Source organism: Elephas maximus, chromosome 8 (genome assembly GCF_024166365.1).
Source record: "Elephas maximus indicus isolate mEleMax1 chromosome 8, mEleMax1 primary haplotype, whole genome shotgun sequence".
Lineage (NCBI taxonomy): Eukaryota > Metazoa > Chordata > Mammalia > Proboscidea > Elephantidae > Elephas > Elephas maximus.
The window spans coordinates 131,477,631-131,499,003 of NC_064826.1; the positions used below are offsets into that span (position 1 = coordinate 131,477,631).

The 21,373-nt window shown below is 46.3% G+C and overlaps 1 protein-coding gene across 2 annotated transcripts in view; it reads right to left on the reverse strand.

Annotated features, from left to right (window-relative positions):
* The window catches only part of SH2D4B (SH2 domain containing 4B), a 171,530-nt gene that overhangs the window by 42,063 nt on the left and 108,094 nt on the right, over nucleotides 1-21,373 (reverse strand). The window contains exons 6-7 of one of the 2 annotated variants that reach the window (XM_049893814.1): nucleotides 9,101-9,317; nucleotides 2,185-2,312 (exon numbers count right to left, since the gene is read on the reverse strand). In XM_049893814.1, coding sequence (XP_049749771.1) covers nucleotides 2,185-2,312; nucleotides 9,101-9,317 — 345 coding nt within the window. The remainder of the gene's footprint in view (nucleotides 1-2,184; nucleotides 2,313-9,100; nucleotides 9,318-21,373) is intronic. The other variant, XM_049893815.1, reaches the window with a different exon arrangement.

Genomic DNA, 21,373 nt, shown 5'->3' on the forward strand with positions numbered 1-21,373 from the left:
GAGTCAGAATCAACTTGATGGCAACAAGTCTGGTTTGGATTTTTGGTATGATCACCATCACTTAATAACAGGGCATTTTCTCACTGCAGCTAAGGAAAGAATATAACCTGAGAATACGATACAGTCCTTTCCAAGCAAAAATAGCTTTTCACTCCCCACCTATGAGCCTTTTTATTCCACTCTATCACAAATGAATGACAATTTTGCCACTAAATAGCTCCCATCTTGTGTTTTAGCAACTTTCCTGGATATGTTCTGGTACAACTGCCAAAAGAACATGAAATCAGTTGCATAAATTGTAAAACTTAAATCACAGTCCATCTTGTCCTACCACAATATGAAAGTTGCAATTTTTCTTTCATCAAGGTAGACAATAAAGCTGAAGATAAATTTGAGCACCTCCGCTGAGCTTTCTCAATTAGCTACTACAAACACTGCCCAGTAACTTGTGCCTCTACCCAGCCCCACCTCCGCAAAACTATTGAGCTGCACTACACAGGAGCCTAAGACACTAGGGCCGTGTTTCCATGATTATAACATAAGAATGAATAGGAAAGGGGCGATACAAACAGGAACCCCATCAGGGGCTGCAGGGACAGAGAAGTGGTATGGCCCGAGAGGCAAGGACTCTCTGAAATCCACTGCAGGGACACATGGCTCAGTCACCATGAGCACTGCCTCCTAGTGGCCATAAAGTGGGCCATAAAGAGCCACTCCACCCTCTGCTGGATGTGCAAGGCCTGGGGGAAGAAAGGTGTCTAAAACGACAATGGTTCATCTCACTGAAAGACACACTGGGTGATGGCTATGGCTGACTGTACTGTCATTCAAAACTTGCTGCTGCACCTCAGTGCCAGGCCTGCTCAGACTAATGGAAAGTGAGCAAAACTGACCCAGTCAGCTCCAGGCAGAATGTTGAGGAGCCACAGCATGGTTCTCCATGTCTCTCTTCTCCTCTGTACTATGGATCAAATTGTATCCCCCCAAAATAGGTGTCGGAATCCTGACCCCTATAGCTGTGGATATAATCCTGTCTGGAAATCAGGTTTTCTTTTTTATGGTAATGAGGCCCTATCGGTGCAGAGTATGTCTTCTGAGTATCACTTCTGAGTGGTAGAAAGAGCAGCACAGACCCAGAGACAAGCAACCACAAACAGAGGAAGATAGATCCCACATGAAGATTGCCAAGGAGCTAAGGAATACCAGGGCTACTAGAAGCTAGAGGAGACAAGGACAGCCCTTCTAAACCAACATGCTGAATTTGTGAGGTGTATCTTCCTGAACTGTGAGAAAATAAGTTTCTGTTTTTTAAAGCCACTCACTTGTGCCATTTCTGTTACAGAGGCACTAGATAACTAAGGCACTCTGCCATGGAAGAATAAAAGTTTCCAGTAGAGCCAGATCCTTCAGCCTGAGGCCCAAGGTCAAGTCCACAACTGACCCCCAACAGGGTCATAACATGGGTAAGAAATGAATGTTTTAAGTCCATGAGGCTTTGGAATTCTTCGTCACTGTGGCAGGATCAAGCCCAACCTGACTGGCACAAAATAGCGATGCCACTGGTAGAGCTCAACAATGGCAACAGAAGAAAATGCTAAGTTTGACTTAGATGTGTTTCTGCACCTGACCCCTAGCCAGGTGGCAGGCAGCGGTTGAGAGTTGAATACAGACATAGGGCCCTGACCCCCTGAAGCACACAGCCAACTGGGAAGCCCAGCCTAACCTGCTTCTGTGTGGATCTGGATTTTCTGATTGCTCCCAGCTTAACCTCACTCAGCAGGCCCTGAGGCGACTTACACACTTACCAGGGCCCAGTGCAGAGAGGCACTGCGTGGTCTTTGGAAGTGGAAACCCTGGAACCTAATCCCAACTCTGATACTTCATTCCCACCTTCCTTCATTCCTCCCATAGATATTTGCTGAGCCAGGATTGGGAAAATTAGACAAGGTCTGCATGGGGTGCTGGGGCAGAGTGAAGGAAGCAGAGTATAAAGTCCTCTAACCAGTTGCTGTCAAATCTATTCCGACTCATAGCAAACTATGCTCCATAGGGTTTTCAATGGCTGATTTTTCTAAAGTAGATCTACTCCCCCAAGGATTGCAGTCCTTGAGGACCTCCTCCCCAACCTCAGAGCAAGGCAACAATGTGAAGCCATCTTCCCCAGGGCCCAGAAAGCAGTCCAACCGTGGAACCAGGGTGCGATGGAGGTGGTGTTCCTCTCAAAGCCAGCGTGTCGAGGCAGTTGCTCCTTCTTAAACCATTGGACTATGACTGCTCTGGAGACTGGGCGCAGGGGGCGCTCCCAGGCCCTGCTGGGAGAGACAGGGAGGGAGGGAGAGCCACTGTGAGATGGATAAACAGAGTCCCACATCCACACACCTGCAGAGAGGATTAAATGAGATCAGATATTTAAAGGCAATTTGCAGATTATAATGTACCAGCTGTTATTACTTTTCCCAAAAGAAAACTGTTATCCTTTGTTTTGAAAAAAGCCCCACAGGTGGGAGTGAAAGAGAGACTAGGAGGGAATGTCTGGGGAAGAAAAGCGTATTTCCTCCTAGAATGGCCAGGGCATAAACATCGGCATGCATGTTTGAAGAGGGATTCTAATGAAACGGGGGCAAAGTTATTAATCTGTGAGTGTTCCCCATCTCCCTCACCCCATTGCTCCCGCCTCTATGCCTTCCCCTCCCTGCCCTCTAAGGTGAAGCCTGCCCTTGCCCACTAGCTCCAGGCTGTCTGAGCAGAAGCAGGACAGTGAGTGGAGAGAAACTAGACAGCCTAGATTTGCACTAGAAATTGATGAGATTTACAACTGAAGAAATGAAAAGAATACCAATAGAAGGGGAGATGGAGGGAGACCAGGAAGAACTGCACCTGTTGACATTTGACAGGGAATTCCAGGAAGGATTGGAAGATGCTGAGACTGAGGTAAGAGTACCTGAAGAATTTATGGGTAATAAATTAGATACTTTTTTGATATTTCCTCACAAGTGAGCCTGTTTTTTTTGTTGTTTTGTTTTGTTTTGTTTTGTTCTGTTTTTTTTTCTCACAAAAATTTCAATTGTGTTTGTGTCTGATCTGTGGTTCTTGAATGCACACAGAGACTGGGCCACAGAAGACCATGTTATATTCCAGCTACACTAAAATGTAGCACTGTAAGAGTTCAACAGCAGTAATGTATAACAGGAGTAATGTGTAACAGGGAGCCAACAACCATTTGTTAAATTAATAAATAGTATGACCACACTGCATTAATTTATGATATGAAAACCCAGGATCTGAGGAGCAGGAAGACCTTGTGCCCACCTGGAACAAACATAGCCTTTTCATACTTTCCAACTGAAAGGCAAGAACCTGGTAGATTCTTATGCTGTAATTTCTATCCACCCAATGGTGGAGCACTGGTGGTTCAGTGGTAGAGCTCTTGCCTTCCATGCAGGAGACCTAGGTTCAATCCCCAGCCAATTTACCTCATGCGCAGCCACCACTATCTGTCAGTGGATTTTTGTTTGTTGCTATGATGCTGAACAGGTTTCAGTGGAGCTTCCAGATCAACATGAACTAGAGAGACAGGCTTGGGGATCTACTTCCAAAAATTATCCACTGAAAACCCTATTGGATCACAACGGTCAGATCCTATTGTGCATGGGATTGCCATGAGTCAGGTGCTGACTAGACAACAGCTAACAACAACAACAGCATCCACCTAACAGGCAATGGAATCTAGGATTCACCGCTGTTGTCACTGTTTTTACAATATAAATATCAGTTATCCCCTTCTGGAGCCCTAGTTGCACAGTGGTAAGAGCTCAGCTGCTAACCAAAAGGCTGGCAGTTTGAATCCACCAGCCGCTCCTTGGAAACCCTATGGGGCAGTTGTACTCTGTCCAGACAGGGTCACTATGAGTCAGAATCGACTGAACAGCAACAGTTTTTTTGTTTTGTTTTGTTTTGTTTTTTGTTTTTTTATTCCCTGGAACATTTTGACCCTGAGCTCAGTGCCTCCTTGCAAGCCCCAGAATGAGCCCACTTGGTTTATTTTTACTTTCACTCAAATGAATTCACTTACACAAGCATAAAAACTGCATTAATAATGTCAATTGTAGAAAAGATGTAAGAAAGACAGAGGGTGAGTTTACCTTAAAAGTCTTCCTTGGTAGAATCCCTTCAGCAAGCCCTAGGCCTTGCTCTCTGCTGTCCCCTTCAGTGTCCCCGTTTGTTGACCACTGACAAGTTCCCACTTTCTCAGGCAGCATAACACAGACCTGGCCTATCCTCACAACCCAACAAGTACCTATGCTTAGGAAAAAAAACATAAGTCCCATTTCTAGGACTTACTCTCCTTAGAAGGCAGGAAGAATTCATTTACTCTTGTTGCTTTTGTTAGCAGAGAATCTGATTCCCCAGGATATAAATGCTCAGATGGTGTGCTCCAAGGGGTCATGGGGCAAAGGTCTCACTTCTGTGACAGGAATGCCCTCCCATCAGCAGTGCTCCTCCACCCTCCACACAGCCAGGCAGGAGCTGAGAGCAGTGCAGCCACAGGCATCGGTCCCCTAGGGCAACCACAGGAGGTGTCTCTCCCAGTGCCTGGGTCTCCCAATCCATTTGCAAATCCCTGGTCCTCGTGGGTGGCTCTGCACTCCTAACTGATAACTACAATAGCCAGTCCAGAGCAAAGCTACATGAAGGTCACAAGCCATTTGGGTCTCAGGAACCAGTAATAGGTTTCTTTTAAAATCCACAGATAAGGGGAAGAACTTTCTACTTATATCCTCAAATTTGGGAAATGCACAAGAAAATTGGGCCTCATAAAAATCAAGCCCACCACGTGCCTGACAGTTTGTCATACTGTGGGGGCTTGTATATTGCTGTGATGCTGGAAGCTATGCCACCTGTATTCAGATACCAGCAGGGTCACCCATGGAGGACAGGTTTCAGCTCAGCTTCCAGACTAAGACATACTAGGAAGAAGGACTCAGCAGTCTACTTCTGAAAAGAATTAGCCAGTAAGAACTTTATGAATAGCAGTGGAACATTGTCTGATATAGTGCCAGAAGATGAGCTCCCCCAGGTTGAAAGGCACATAAAAGATGACTGGGGAAGAGCTGCCTCCTCAAAGTAGAGTCAACCTTAATGACCTAGATGGAGTCAAGCTTTCAGGACCTTCATTTGCTGATGTGACACAAATCAAAATAAGAAGAAACAGCTGCAAGCATCCATTCATAATGAGAACCTGGCATGTACAAAGTATGAATCTAGGAAAATTGGAAATCATCAAAATGAAATGGAATGAGTAAACATCAATATCCTGGGCATTAGTGAGCTGAAATGGACCAGTATTGGCCATTTTGAATAGGATAACCATATAGTCTACTATGCCAGGAATGACAACTTGAAGAGGAACGGTATTGCATTCATTGCCAAAAGAACATTTCAAGATCTATCCTGAAGTACAATGTTGTCAGTGATACAATAATATCTATATGCCTACAAGGCAGACCAGCTAATATGACTATTATTCAAATTTATGCACCAACCACTAAGGCCAAAAATGAAGAAGCTGAAGATTTTTATCAGCTGCTGCAGTCTGAAATTGATCAAACATGCAATCAGGATGCATTGATAATTACTGGTGATTGGACTGCAAAAGTTGGGAACAAAGAAAAAGGATCGGTAGTTGGGAAACATGGCCTTGGTGATAGAAACAATGCTGGAAATCAAATAATAGAATTTTGTAAGACCAATGACTTCTTCATCACAAATACGTTTTTTCATGAACACAAACAACAACTATACACATGGACATCACCAGAAGAAATACACAGGAATCAAATTAACTATATCTTTGGAAAGAGACAATCGAAAACCTCAACATCATCAGTCAGAACAAGGCCAGGGTCCGACCGTAAACAGACCATCAATTGTGCATATGCAGGTTCAGGTCGAAACTGAAGAAAATCAGAGCAAGTCCACGAGAGCCAAAATATGACCTTGAGTATATCCAACCTGAATTTAGAGATCATCTCAAGAATAGTTTTGACATGTTGAACACTAATGACCGGAGACCAGACAAGTTGTGCAATGACATCAAGGACATCATACATGAAGAAAGCAAGAGGTCATTGAAAAAAGAGGAAAGAAAGAAAAGACCAAGATGGATGTCAGAGGAGACTCTGAAACTTGCTCTCAAACATAGAACAGTTAAAGCAAAAGGAAGAAATGATGAAGTAAAAGAACTGAACAAAAGATTTCAAACAGCAGCTCAAGAAGACAAAGTATTATAATGACACATGCAAAGCGCTGGAGATAGAAAGCCAAAAGGGAAGAACACGTTCCCATTTCTCAAGCTGAAAGAACTGAAGAAAAGATTCAAGCCTTGAGTTGCAGTAGTGAAGGATTCTATGGGGAAAATATTAAGCAGCGCAGGAACCATCAAAAGAAGATAGAAGGAATACACACAGTTATCATACCAGAAAGAATCAGTAGACTCTCAACCATTTGAAGAGGTGGCATATGATCAGGAACCAGTGGTACTGAAGGAAGAAGTCCACGCTGCCCTGAAGGTACTGGCGAAAAACAAGGCTCCAGGAATTGATGGAATATCAATTGAGATGTTTCAACAAACATAGTGCTCACTCGTCTATGCCAAGAAATTTGGAAGACAGCTACCTGGCCATCTGAGTGAAAGGGATCTATATTTATGCCTATTCCCAAAAAAGGTGATTCAACTGAATGCGGAAGTTATCAAACAATATCATTAATATCACACACAAGCAAAATTTTGCTAAAAATCATTCAAAAGAAGCTATAGCAGTATATCAACAGGGAACTGCCAGAAATTCAGGCCAGATTTAGAAGAGGACATGGAACCAGGGATATCATTGCTCATGTCAGATGGATCCTGGCTGAAAGCAGAGAATACCCAAAGGATGTCTACCTCAGAGCCTACATCAGCCTGAGACCAGAAGAACTAGATGGTGCCTGCCTGCAACTGATGACTGCCCTGACAGGGAACACAGCAGAGAACCCCTGAGGGAGCAGGAGACCAGTGGGATGCAGACCTCAAATTCTCTTAAAAAGACCAGACTTAATGGTCTGACTGAGACTAAAAGGACCCTGGTGGTCATGGCCCCCAGACCTTCTGTTGGCCCAGGACAGGAACCATTCCCGAAGCCAACTCTTCAGACATGGATTGGACTGGACAATGGTTTGGAGAGGGATGCTGGTGAGGAGTGAGCTTCTTGGATCAGGTGGACACTTGGGACTATGTTGGCATCTCCTGCCTGGAGGGAAGATGAGAAGGTAGAGGGGGTTGAAGCTGGCAAAATGGACACGAAAAGAGAGATTGGAGGGAGGGAGCGGGTTGTCTCATTAGGGGGAGAGTAATTGGGAATATGTAGCAAAGTTTTTTTGTTTTTTTTTGAGCAAGGTGTATATAAGTTTTTATGTGAGAGACTGACTTAATTTGTATACTTTCACTTAAAGCACAATAAAAATTATAATATATATATATAAAAAAAAAAAAAAAGACCAGACTTAATGGTCTGACTGAGTCTAGAAGGACCCTGGAGGTCACGGTCCCCAGACCTTCTGTTAGCCCATGACAGGAACCATTCCCAAAGCCAACTCTTCAGACAGGGATTGGACTGGACTATAGAACAGAAAGTGATGCCGGGGAAGAATGAGCTTCTTGGATCAAGTAGACACATGAGACTATGTGGGCGGCTTCTGTCTGAAGGGGAGATGAGAAGGCAAAGGGGGACATGGGAATAAAGGGTGAAGAAAAAGAGTGTGCTGTCTCACTGGGGGAGAGCAACTGGGAGTATATAACAAGGTGTATATAAATTTTTGTATGAGAAGCTGACTTGATTTGTAAACTTTCACTTAATGTATAAAATATATATATTTTTAATATTTTCACTTAAAGCACAATAAAAATTTTTAAAAAATAGTGGTAGAATGATTTGGAAAAGGATAGCAAGAATGCATGCACAACTTGAAGAATGCAATCAATGTCAGTGAGTTGTACATGTAGAAATTGCTGAGATGGTGTAGGTTCTGTTGGGTTTATTTTCATCACAACAAAAGAAAAAAGAAAGAAAGAAACTGGGAGTCTCCATAAGAAACTAAGCAGCTGGTTATCTGTGGGGAGAGGGGGCTGAGGAGATGCCGGACCAGGACGGGAGTCAGACCTTTCTCTGGGTACCATTTTATGCTTCCTGGTTTGGGAACCACAGAAATAATGAAGGTGGGAGGGAGGGAGTGAAGACACAGTGCACTCTCCCCATACTGCAGGGAGGGAGAAGGGGTTCTGAATAAATCCCAAATCCCAGTTGAAGCAAAACTCAGACCTGCTGTAGTTAGGAATCCAGAAGCACCTACCAGCCAACCCTGGGCCTTCACCAGGGGCAGCAGCTGCCCAGCAATGATGGGGAGGGCAGAGGGCCACCAGAGTCTGAGCTTCCAAACAAGCAGAGGGTAAAGGGGCTTCGGGGGACTGCCGTCTCTTAGTGGTCTAGCCCTCGTGGGAGGTCACCACAGTGTCCTTGCCAAGCTCCTCCGGGAAGGCAAAATGTGTGTCAGGACCCTCCTGCCCTCAACTTCCAGCTCATCTGCAAACCTGTCACTAGAATCAGCATCACCTGCGGTTACAAACAGCAGCCAGCCCTCCTTTGGTGGCGCTGGGCCACATTTAACCCATGTTAAGTTTTACATTACAAGATCTCAATCTAGGGTCTGTAGACCTCTAAGAGCCTGGCACTGCAGGGAAACATTGCATATCGTCAGGGAGGGAAGGACGCACAGCTTTCTTCAGATTGGCAAAGAAATCTGTGACTCCGAAAAGGGTGAGCCCCGGAACTTCAGGGTGAGTGGAAATCTTGAGCCCCCACCGGTCTTCTCTCACCTCCCACCCCAATTACACAGCCTGGGAAACTTAGGCTCACAGAGGAGAAATAACTAGCCCAAAATTTCATAGCAAGTCTGGGGCAGAGCTCAGGCTGGAACCCCTGTGCCCTTGCCACTGCCCTCTCACCCCCTCACCCTCCAGCCTGAAGCCTTTCCCCAGCCACGCCTACGCGGAGCCCCTACCCACCTGACGCGCACCGTGAGGGGCAGCGGCCGGCCAGGGCCTGAGAACTGGTGATAAAGTCTCGCCTCCTGCTGGTGGCTCTGGCCGAGCTTCTGAAACATGGAACTGAGGCCGGCGACGGCACCCTTCTGGATGGCGCGGAGCGAGTGGCGCCGGTACTCTTCCCGGGCGCGCTGGGCGCAGCGGCTCCTCTCCTCATCTGAGGCCTTGGAGCGGCGCACTGTACAGGGGGAGACAGCGGTCCGCCCAGACCCGCAGCCCAGGCAGGCAAGGCGCAGGCCAGGGGCCAGAGACTCCCGATCTGGCCACCCAGGCCCACCGTGGGCTGCATGGACCCTCAGGGCCCGGAGTGGCAGGGCGGGCCCAGCCCCAGCCAGCAGCCCTAGGGAGGGCCCTCGGGGCGGGGCGAGTAAAGACACTCATGACAGCTTGATGTCATCTGGCTGTTCCTGTGACCCCAGTTCAGGCTTACCCAGTGACATTTGGATGGAAATGTACATCCCCTTATATGTTGCTATCCAGGGCAATTCCTCAAACCCTGCTTCACCCCCGCCCCATTATCACCCTAATCCTCCCCTCCCCCCAGCTTAAGGGCACCTGTCAAAGTGGTTGGCAACTTCAAATGCCACAACTGTCACCCACACTCATTCCTGCTCACTCTGTGCCAAGCCCTGGAATCCCAGCTTTTCCTGCTTTATCTCATTATAGACACTTCCCCCAGCCACCAGGGGGCACATCAGGATTTCCAAGTTATAGGGTGACACCCAGCCCCTGGGAGGTTAAATAGCTAGTAAGGGACAGAGCTGGGGCTGGAACACCACGTGCCTAGCTCCGACACCTCACACCTCCCAAGCTTCCTTCACTTAAAAGCTAGGTGTATCTGACACCTAGGTATACCCTACAGAAAACCCAACCTCATGTTAAGAAAAGGGAAACTAAATCCGTTGCAGTCAAGTCAGTTCCTACTCATGGTGACCTTATAATAGGACGGAGTAGAGCTGCCCCTTAGGGTTTCCAAGGAGCAGCTGGTTGATTCAAACTGCCAGCTTCTTGGTTAGCAGCCAAGCTCTTCACCATTGCACCACGAGGCCCAAAGAAGGACAGCGGCTCATCTGCTGGGCCAGCAGGCAGGCCTGGCCAGGTGCCCTCCTTTCTGTGGCCACAGGTGAGCTGTGGAACCTCCATGTCCCTATGCTGCAGCCCTTCCTTTTTTTTGCCTCCTGTGATCTTGCAGCTGGCAGGTGTGTGTGCTAGAGGGAGGGGAAGTTTACAGAACTCCAGTGTCTAGAACACAGTGGGCAGGTGATGCGTATTTCTGGATGACAGAATGTACTGAGGAAGTATTTATCTCCATGCCAGGTCCTGAGCTAGACAGAGATGACCATGAAGCAGACCCTCCCCCAAGGCACTCAGAGCCAAGCTGGGAAATGAGACCAAGATGTACTTCTAACACACGGAGTGGGGGTTTTGTCAGCATTCTGGGAGGCATAGCTCCACGGGGGGCTGGAGAGAACAAGAGGAATCTCCAAAGAAAGAAGAGGGAGGGGCACTCCTGGGAGAGAATCTGGGCTCAGTGCCCAGTTGCCTATCTGTACATTCCAGACACTAGGAGCCAGGGTGCCCGGGGAGGGGCTATGCATCAGAGAGGGGCTTTCCTCAAAAATAAACACTAGAAGTTGGTGCCCCACAAGGGCCAGTGACCCCCGGAAAGTTTATAGTCCTAGAGGGACAGCCACTCAATGATAGACAGACAGCACAGGTTGCAGAGGCAAGTATTAAAGAGGAGGAAGACAGGCTGTTGAAACTCCCATGGGTGAGGCCACTGAGCCTCTCCTCACATAGAGACTAACTTTATCCTCCAGAAGCCCAGCCCTAGTCTTGCCACTCTCTTCCTCAAAAGCCTTCAGCGCCAGCCAGGACCAGAAGAACCTCCAGCTAAGCCCAGCCTAAATCACTGACAGCAAAATCATAGGCAATCATAAATGGTTGTTGCTTTCAGTCCCTAAGTTTGGGGCTGGTTTGTTAGGCAGCAATATTTAAGTGATTCATGTTTTATTAAAGAAAGTCCTCCCCAACTTCAGATGATAAAGGTGATCTATATTTTCTTCTCAAAGTTTCTCCATTTTGTTTTTCGTATTTATGTACTATAATCTATCTGGAATTAAATTCTTCTATTTTATGAGGTAAAGGTCCCTGGGTGGCCCAAAACTGAAGGGTTAGTGGTTTGAACCCACCCAGTGGTGCTGCAGACAAAGGCCTGGTGATCTGCTTCCATAGAGATTACAGCCAAGAGGGTCCTGTGAAGCTCAGTTCTGCTCTGTAACACATGGGGTTGCCACAGGTTGGAATCAACTCGAGGGCAACAGGTTTGGTTTTTTTTTGGTTATTGTATGAGGTAGAGAGTCCTAATGCCTATCTGTTAATTTTTTTCTGTATTTTTGAATGTTTGAAATATTTCATAATTAAAAATAAAAAATCATTTTAAAGAGAAATGTATATTTACTATAGGAAATTTAGAAAAATTAAAATTCACCCATAACAGCACTCAGCAGTAACCAAAAAAAAAAAAACAGCCTTCAGTGGCTCCCACTGCACCCAAGATAAAGTGCAAACACCTTGGCCTGGTAGGTGAGCCCTCGTGAAGGGTCCCACCCACCCCTGTGACACAATGGGTTTTATTTCTTGTGGCCTTTCTGGCCTTGGGTTTGTGATTCTACCAAAACGATTGATCGGGACCCAATCTGCTAAAGAATTGGTGAGTTTGCTATCCACATAAGCGGCTTGCAAGGGACTGGTTGATTTCCTATCTGCATAAGCAGCTTGCAAGGACTGGTCAGTTTATGATCCACCATAAATTGGTTGGGGAAGCCCTGCTCAGTCTGACTTGTACTAGAATTGGCTGGGTGGGCCTGCCCAGTGATGATAAAAACCCTAGAATGTGTAGGCTCAGGCGAGCCAGAAGGGAAGCATATTCTTTGGGCACGGGGCCCTAAGCTGAGAACCTCTTAGAAGAGCTGTAACACAGGCCAAGGGCTGTAATACTGAGTTGGTAACACTTACTTGGCTGATAACACTGAAGACCGAGAGATATGCCGGCAGTGGCAGGAACCATGAGACCAGCAGACCGTGGCAGTGGGCAGAGTCAGCCCATGGAGTGGAGCTGAGCACCTCTGGGCAGCAGGTCACTAACAGAACTGAGTGTCTCCAGGCAGGAAGTGACCAGTGGAGCAGAGGCTTGGGCATACATTGTCCAGGGATTGCCTATAAAACAGTTTTGCTTCCAGAGCTGCTGTAATGCTGGCCTAGCCCTGGCACTGGCCATGTTGTCCCAGAGCTGCTGGCTGAGAGCTGGACTAGCACACACAGGGGCCAGACCCAGCCAAGAAAAGCCACAGACAAAGAGAGAAAGAGAACGAACACAGCCACGGCACGGCCAATTAGAGCTGACAGCACAGCCAATCAGAGCTGACAGCACGTGCAGAGACAGACAGACAGATACCTGCTGACACCTGGTCCATGACGTGACTGCCCAATGACACAGAAACAGACATGGATAATTTGGGAAGAGTGAGCGGGTCAACTTCTAGACATAAGTGAGTTTCCTACGATGCTAAGTGGGGTATTCACAGGGGTAGAAGGGACCAGTTCACCTGAAAACTTTTCTTATTGTTTACTTTTTACTTTCTATAAATAATCCCTGTTGCTATCTAGTCGATTCCAACTCATAGCGACCCTATAGGACAGGGGAGAACTGCCGCATAAGATTTCTAAGGAGCAACTGGTGGATTCAAACTGCTGAGCAGCCAAGCTCTTAACCACTGTGCCACCAGGGCTCCATAAATAATAACAGCTTTCAACTGCCAACACTGTGTAAGTTGCTTGTGCCTATGCCGCAATCAGATCAGATAATGGAGTCCTCATCCCAGCAGTCTGATTGCTGCTGTAACTGTGCAATGACAGTTCAGCCTCACTGTCTGTTCATTTGGCCTTGAGTGCCTCCCCACCCTGCGCTTCAGCTCCACTGAGCTCCCTACCTATCTGCAAACTCCCTCTGCAGGTGGCTGTGGTTCTGCCATGCGCATTTGTCCACCAACTCGGACCAACACTGAACGGGCACCAGGGTCAGCTCAGAAATGCCAGGCAGCAGCACTGAGGGGACCCAGGGTGGGAAAGGCTTCAGGCAGGAGGTGGTAGGTCTCTGCCCTGACCTAGGCAAAGCCAGCCCTACAGCCAGCCTGAACTGTGGGAAGGGGTGGTGTGGAGTTGGACAGGCCTAGGCCAATGGGCAGCTCCACAGCTTTCAGAAAGCCTGAACTTCTCTGGGCCTTGATTTCCCCATCTGTCCAACTGGAAATGGCACAAATGTCTGCCTCACCAAGTTATTGTAAAGATCAAATGAGATGTATAAAAATAATGTAAACCATCAAGTGCTTTGGGAACACAATGTCTTATGGAATCTGGCTTCTGGCTTCGACCTTTGCCTCAAATCACCAAGAGCTGAGTCTGGAGCCAGGCTGCATGGGCTCAGATCCTGGCTCCACTGACCAGCTGTGTGATATTAGACAAGTTCCTGAGTCACCGTGCCTCAGTTTCCTCATAAGTAAAATGAGAACGATGGTAGTCCCAAACTCATAAAGCTGTTATGAAGAATATAAAAGCTGATAGCATAAACCCTTCAGAGCCATGCCAGGCACACATCAAGCACCGTGGTAAGTGTTAGCTGCAGCTCTTCTTTGTACGAGGCCAAAATGGAGCCATGACATCTGGCCGGCCCAGAGAAACACAGAACCTGCTCTGGGTCAGTTCTTGAGCCACTTTCCTTAAACTGGACTCTGAAATCCTCAAAGGTTGCTTTAGCTCTTTCACAGGAGCTTGCCTGGGGAATGGATTTGGACCCATGAATCTGCCATGGGAAAACCCTGCTGGAACTCATGGAAGACCCCCACTGCACCCCAACCCAATGAAAACAACCAAAACTAAATCAGAAGCAGCCACAAGCAGCTCTGAAGAAAGGCCTGGAGATCTCCTTCCAAAAATCAGCCAATAAAAACCCTGTGGATCACAACAGTCCCATCCCCAGCTGATCACAGGTAAGGTATCGTGCAGGACCGGGCAGCTTTTCATTCAGTCGTACATGGGGTTGCCACGAGTCAGAAGCTGACTCAACAGCAAGTAACAAGCCTTAACATTTCGCCAAGGGAGATGGAAAGCCACTGAAAGCTTTTAAACAGGAAAGCAGGATGCTATTTTCATTTTTAAAAGGTTGGTTTCACTATAGTGTTGATAATGAATCTGACAGGACCGAGAATCAAGACTCGGAAAACCAAAATCTAGCTAGAGAGCAATGAGCAGTGGGTACTCTCTGGGATGGATAAATTCAAAGAATATTAAGGAATTGGAATCTTTATCACTTGGCAAGTTTTGGGATTAAAACCCATAGCCATCCAGTCAATTCCAACTCAGGACCACCCCACAGGGTTTCCAAGGAGCAACTGGTGGGTTCGAACTGCCAACCTTTCAGTTAGCAGCTGAGCTCTTAACCACTATCATGGATTGGTAGTGAGCAAAACAGAGAGACCAGGTTGGGGGGATGCAAGGGAATGAGTTTGGGATGTGTGGGGTGGAGGTGCCTGTGGAATTCCAGGGAAAGGGTCTAGTAGGCTATACATTCTGGAAAAGAATGAGCTGCTGGTGCTTCATGAGACTGCTCTCTAGTGAACTTGTTTCCTGGGCCCCTGCCCTCTCCCCCTTCCTTTCCCATGCCAAAGAGGGGCAATGTTCCATGAATTCAGATGAGCCAGTTACAGCCCCAGTGAAACCAAGAGTTTCAAAGCAACATCAAGGTGTAGTAGCCCCCTGGGTGAATAATATCCCTGAAAATCAGTGAATAACCCTATCTGCAGGAGAATGCCCATAAAAGCATAAATTCTGTATGTGTATAGATGTGTTTCAGTTCTGCTCCACATCCTGTTCTGTGTGAGCTGGGCAGCTTCAGTGACCATTCCTACCCATTAATTCCTTACCTATAAAATCCTTTGAGACTTAGATGAGAATGTACACAGAAGTGGTTTAGACAGCTCCTGCCACGTGGTTCCACAGCTCACTAGCTGTTAGCTATTGTTATTGTTGCTGTGTCCTGCGAGACAAAGGGACTGGAATGCCACCTTGGTCATCCTCAAAAAAGTGTCCGTCCCTGGTAGGCACAGGGCACTCCCACAGGGGAGGTGGGGAAGTGGGCGGGGTGGGGCTGGGCAGAGGCCTTGGGAGGCAGTCAGGGTTCCTGTTAAGGAAATGGGAAAATTAAACCTTTTGTGAAAAGGGGAGCCTTTCTGACCCCTGGGAACAGAAGCAGGTGGTCCAGCTTACAGGGAATACACACACAGGCCTCTGTGACCCAGCAGGCTAGAGTAGCAGTCACCCGAGGAATGGCGGGGTTTGTCGCTCAAGACAATGAACTCTGAGATACGAACCTCAGGGAAGGCACACGAGGGTCACTCCCAGTTAAACTTAAGCCAAGGGAAGGGAGTCTCAACAGGATTCCGAGGTCTGCAGCAAACTGTCCTTGTCTGCTGGTGATTCCCGATGGTTGCCAGGAGTGACCCCGTGTGGAAATTAGGAGCAACTGCAGGAGTTCCTTAAGACCAGCGAGCTCCTGTCACCAGTGTGGACGTCAGACTCCACTCTGGAACTGCACTCGTCCCCAGGGATCATTGAGCAATTCAAGAGTAGAGAAAACTAAGCATCTGGGGGTCGGGCTGGTATCACTCTGAGTCTTAAACTAAAAATATATGGCATCATTTGCACCTGGAGTTTAGAGAGCAGTCCAAACTGGTTTTCCCCCATCTCATAGAAAAAGCTCTTTTGTGTTGTCCTTTAGCTTTCCTTCCAGCCCAACATTCTGCTCTTCCCCACTCCATCTCCAGGCCAGAGCCCATCCCCACAAGCCCCTTCTGCTTGTCTACAGCATGTAAAATCACTGACATTAAGCCAGACTCAAGATTACACTCCTTTCTAAGAAGGGAGGGAATGGATCCAAGAAAACAAGACTCCGAAACTCCGTCCTGGCCTTAGCACACATTTCATCGCTCAGCTCTGACAACAACCGGCATGGATTGAGAAAACTAGAGCGCAGACTGGTGCGGGAACCACACCAGAATCTCAGTTCAAGGAGACAGCCTGACCACAAGTTTGGCTGGCAGCCCCCAAAATCCTGTTTACAACAACAACAATAATAAATGTGCAATTTTTGTAAACAATATCATTTATCAAGTTATGCTGCTGTTAGCTGCTGTCAAGTTTGCTCCGACTCATGGCAAGCCCATGCACAATGGAGCAAACATTGCCTGGTCCTGACCATCGCCGTGACCCTTGGCATGTGTGATGGTTAATGTTATGTGTCAGTGTTATGATTCTCAGTGGTTGGCATGTGCTCTGCCATAACATAATCATCTTCCATTTTGTGATCTGATGTTAGTAGTCCATCAGTTGAAAGGGGAGTTTCCTTGACGGTATGTCCTGATGTTCCACCAAAGCTAGCCGGTCTTCTTGACCCTGCTCTCTTCTCATTCTTCTGGTTCTTGGGACGTAAGCCTGCAGAAGCCTTTAGCCTATAGTCTGACCTGCAGGTTTTGGATTTGTCAGCCCATACAACCACCTGAGCCAGCAGAGGTCTTCAGCCTGCTCCCTGATCCTCAGATTTGGGACTTTTAGGCCCCCATAATTGTATGAGCCATTTCCTTGAAGTAAATCTTTGTATAACATTTATATAGAGATTTTTTTCTTCTAGAGATCCCAGACTAAGGCAGCATGTTTGAGTTCGTTGCTGTGACCATCATATAGTGCCTTCCAACATAGGGGCTCATCTTCCAGCACTATACGAGACAAGATTCCATTGTGATCCATAGAATTTTCATTGGCTTATTTCTGGAAGTTGATCACCAGGCCTTTCTTCCTAGTCTGTCTTAGTCTGGAAACTCCACTGAAATCTGCCCACCATTGGTGACCTGCTGATATTTAAAATACTAATGACATAACTGCCAGCATGATAGCAACATGCCAGCCACCGCAGTATGACAAACTGACAGACGAGCAGTGCCAAGTCATGCTGGCACATCTCTAAATCTGCGGGCAACTAAATAGACCCTACCTTCACACTCCTGTCAGTTCACAGTTAACAAGTTACTAAGTGAATTTCACTGCCTGGTGTATTCAGAGCTTCTCAGAAGCTTCTATTTGAAATGAATAACTAACTCTGTATTCGAGTGATATTAAATGGGACAATTCCCTTTTTTTTTTCTACCTTGGAGAATTTAATTTGAGTGTTTTATCAAAAACTGCTGCTCCCCAGTAGATTAATGGCCCACTCTATCATTCATATTAAATTAATTGAGTGCAGAATGGCTTTGTTGCATTTGAATGACAGGCTGCAGAGTTTAGCTCATCATCCTTCAAGAACTCATAAAATGAGGAACTAAAATCACAGGGCCTGAATTATCACATTCTTTCTCTGTTTTCTGAGGTTTTTCCATCTTCTCTTGCCACACAGGACATTAATTAGCAATCAAGCAGCACCTGGACCAGATAATTTCCATTCTCTATCCAAATGAAACACTAGCCCAGCCCCTAACTTCCCATCTCATTGTACAGCTACAAAAAGGGGCATGTGTCACGCGTGCACAGGCCTTTACAACCTAGATGGGAATTTCATTTGCTGTCTGTCGTTTTATCCTCACATCAGCACCCCACTCAGTACTATCAGCCCCATTTTACAAATGAGGAAAGTGAGTGAAACTCACTCAAGGCCACCCTAGGGAGGGCAGCACTGAGACAGACTCCTGGCCCGGTACTCTTCCCTGGACACTACAGTAGCCTCAATTGACTTCACTTTGTAGCTGTCCACTATTTTATTCAGGGTAAGCCTTTGCCCTGCCTCAGTTTTCCCCAGCCTCTTCTTCTACTCTGAACTTAAGGACTGAATTTTCTTGAGCTCTTGCCCCATCTTATCTTTCTACCATCATTTTTCATCCTCGCCCACATGAACCACAGGTTGTGGCCACATCAAAACATGTACCATAACCTATGACCATAATGGACTTGCCTTTGCTCCGTGCTGATCCCTCTTCTAGGAAGCCCTTCCCTGCCTTCTTCGCCTCTCCATTTTTCCCAAATCTACACCCAAGCCAATTGCCATTTCCTCCATGAGATCCTTCCAAATGCTCTCCCTCCTCCAAAAGGGTTCACTGTTTCTCCATGACATTCTATGTTACCCTCTGTTGGAACACAAACTCTTTGAATCATAAGAACTTGTACATGTGAGTCTCTTTCTCCAGACTAAGATTTGTGAGGAGAGGAAATACATCTAACACAATGGTTAGCATACAGTAAGTGCTCACAAAATGTACATGGGTGCAGATCATGAGCATCCTCCTAAGCTCCAGGAGAAAGCATCACATCTCTATGACTGAGAAGACCAATATTGGGTTTGCTCTCACAACCATCACGGGCTCTGAGCTCTGGTGGAGATAAAGCCTCAGTCAGCCTCTTACTCTGTTGCTTTAGACAAATTTGCTATCAAGTGTAATGTCAGCTTTGTGCTCCTGCAACCTCAGTCACCACTCGTCAATTCTGAGAATGCTGGGAAGTGTGTCTCAGAGGCTCCAACGGCAGGAATCAATGGCTTATCAAGGCTTCTTTGTGAAGCTTCCTGTGCACAGATCTCTGTAGGCCTGTGAGGCTGCTGGTCAGAGATGTCCCTCCTATAGCCTGGTTTTGGAGGACACCGAACCCACAGCCAGAACTCCAGGCCAGGAGTCATGAAAAAGGAAGTCCTTCATTTGAACACGATCCCCCAACCTGTCTCACTTCCCCTGTCAATAAAATAGAAAGCCACTACTACCTGCTCCTCTCTAAGGCATATACATGAATAGATGTCTGAAGCCTTTGTGAACTGGCAGAGTTTGGAGCATTCAGTCGAATTTAGTGAGCAGACAATTATTAGTAATATTTGACAAATCCTAAAATAATTCTAATCCCTATGTGAGTCAGCATGAAACAGTTAAAGAGCAGTTATCAAAGGGTGAGGGATGCGTCTCCTCTTCCCCTGTGGATGCCCCTCAGGCATCATCACCTCAGAGTCTTCCCTTGAGGAAAAAGGAGCTTCGAACATGAAGTTAGCATTTGTAATGTTATCCCTGAACGAAGGGAGTGAGCAGCAGATATAACTGTTGGATGAAAGCAGGTATCGTTCTGTCCAGGCCCTCCACCCACACTCGCCCTACCCAATCCCAAAGGCAAACCAGTGCACAAGTAACAAGAAATGGAGGATTAAAACCTAAATCTCATTGGAATTTTAACAGTGTACACACGCATTCCATATGTAATTCCATTTATGTTCCAAATAGAGCATCAGTTTTTCTCAATTAATCATTTTGCTGTCTTCAACAAACCACTGGCCGGGACCCCTCCCTTCAGACACTGTTCAGGAGGAGCTGAAGAACTGGATGGATTCACTGCTCTGGTGCTTCTTAAGAAGAGACCAGGGGAGCCTGCCCCTTCCCTCAGACTGGGGTGGACCCAAGATTCAGTTCTAACTGGATGGCACATTCTCTTGGGCCCTCTTTGATTCGAAGAGCCAAATGCACAGGTCATTCAGCTAAGACAGAAATTTTCCTTAAGATGAGACAATCTCAAATTAAGTGCAGCCACAAGGCCATGACAGCACTGTTCAAACTATTACACAGAACCCAAAGAGTCACACCTGAAGCCACGGGCAGTGGGAAGGGGACAGGGAGCCATGGGCCCGCACACATTCTTCACCAGAGCCATTCTGCTCTCACCTATTTTACCCAGTGGATGTAAGTATAAATGAGTGTGAAAACCATGGCCACAAGGGGACCTTAGAGAGCAAAGGCACCCTGTTTTTCAAGGTCTTTTATGATTAAAACAGAAAGTCCTTGAGAGAGGGAGACTGAAGACCTGCTTGATAGAAGAAGCTTATAGCATGCTGGCACTGGTGCCCTGACACTTCTGCCCAGCATCTGCCCTGGGCCTAGACACACATCCCTCAGACTGCCATGGCCCAAGAGGTCTCGAGAACATCTGGTCAAGGGCATCAGTACTGATAAGTAGGAAGAGCACTGGTAACTTAAAAATTTCAACTATCTCATGGTGTAAAAAAAAATAAAAATTGAATAGAAAATATTTAAAACTTTGCTTTTTATCCAATTGCTGTTTTGGCTTATTCCTTCTCAAGCACTTGATTACATACTAGGTCATTTGGAATCAAAAGAAAATCCAACACTAAAAATAAGTACTTCCAACTCAGCTCCCTTACTAGCAGCATAAAATAATGTCTCTGAACCTGCCCCGAGAAGTTCTTGTGTTTTATGGCCAGCACTGAATTAGTTTAAGAGGTTGTCAGTGAAAATGGTGCGTTAGGAACCTCCAGAAATCCTCTGCTCCATAAAAGCAACTAGACCCCTGGCAAAAATTGTCAGAATCAACTTTTTCAGAATGCTGGAAATTAACCAAAGACTTACAGTAATCTGCGGAGCATTTATTCAAGAAATCAGCTGAATCTCAGTAAGAACATCAACATTTCTCACATTTTAACAGGCTCTATTCTAATCACCACTGCATCAGCTCCACAGTAGCCCTGATAGCCAATAGCTCACAATTGCAGTGAAAACCAGTAGGCTGGTAGCCACTGTAGGGAAAATAGAGTCTGAGCTCCACCAAACTTTCTCCATTTCCAGATAATTCCCATTATTTGACCTGACTAGAGGTTCTGTTGCGTGGATCATAACAAATTATGGATAACATTAAGAAGAATGAGAATTTCAGAATGCTTAATTGTCCTCATGTGGAACCTATACATAGATCAAGAGGTAGTCATTTGAACAGAACAAGGGAATACTGCATGGTTTAAAATTGGAAAAGATGTGTGTCAGAGTTGTATCTTTTCATCATACTTATTCAATCTGTATGCGAGGCAAATAATACAAGAAGCTGGACTATATGAAGAAGAACGGGGCATCAGGATTGGATGAAGACTCATTAACAACCTGCAATATGCAGATAACACAACCTTGCTTGCCAAAAGTGGAGATGACTTGAAGCACTTACTGATGAGGATCAAAGACTACAGCCTTCAGTATGATTTACACCTCAAAATAAATAAAACAAAAATCCTCACAACTGGACCAATAAGCAACATCATGATAAATGGAGAAAAGACTGAAGTTGTCAAGGATTTCAATTTACTTGCATTCACAATCA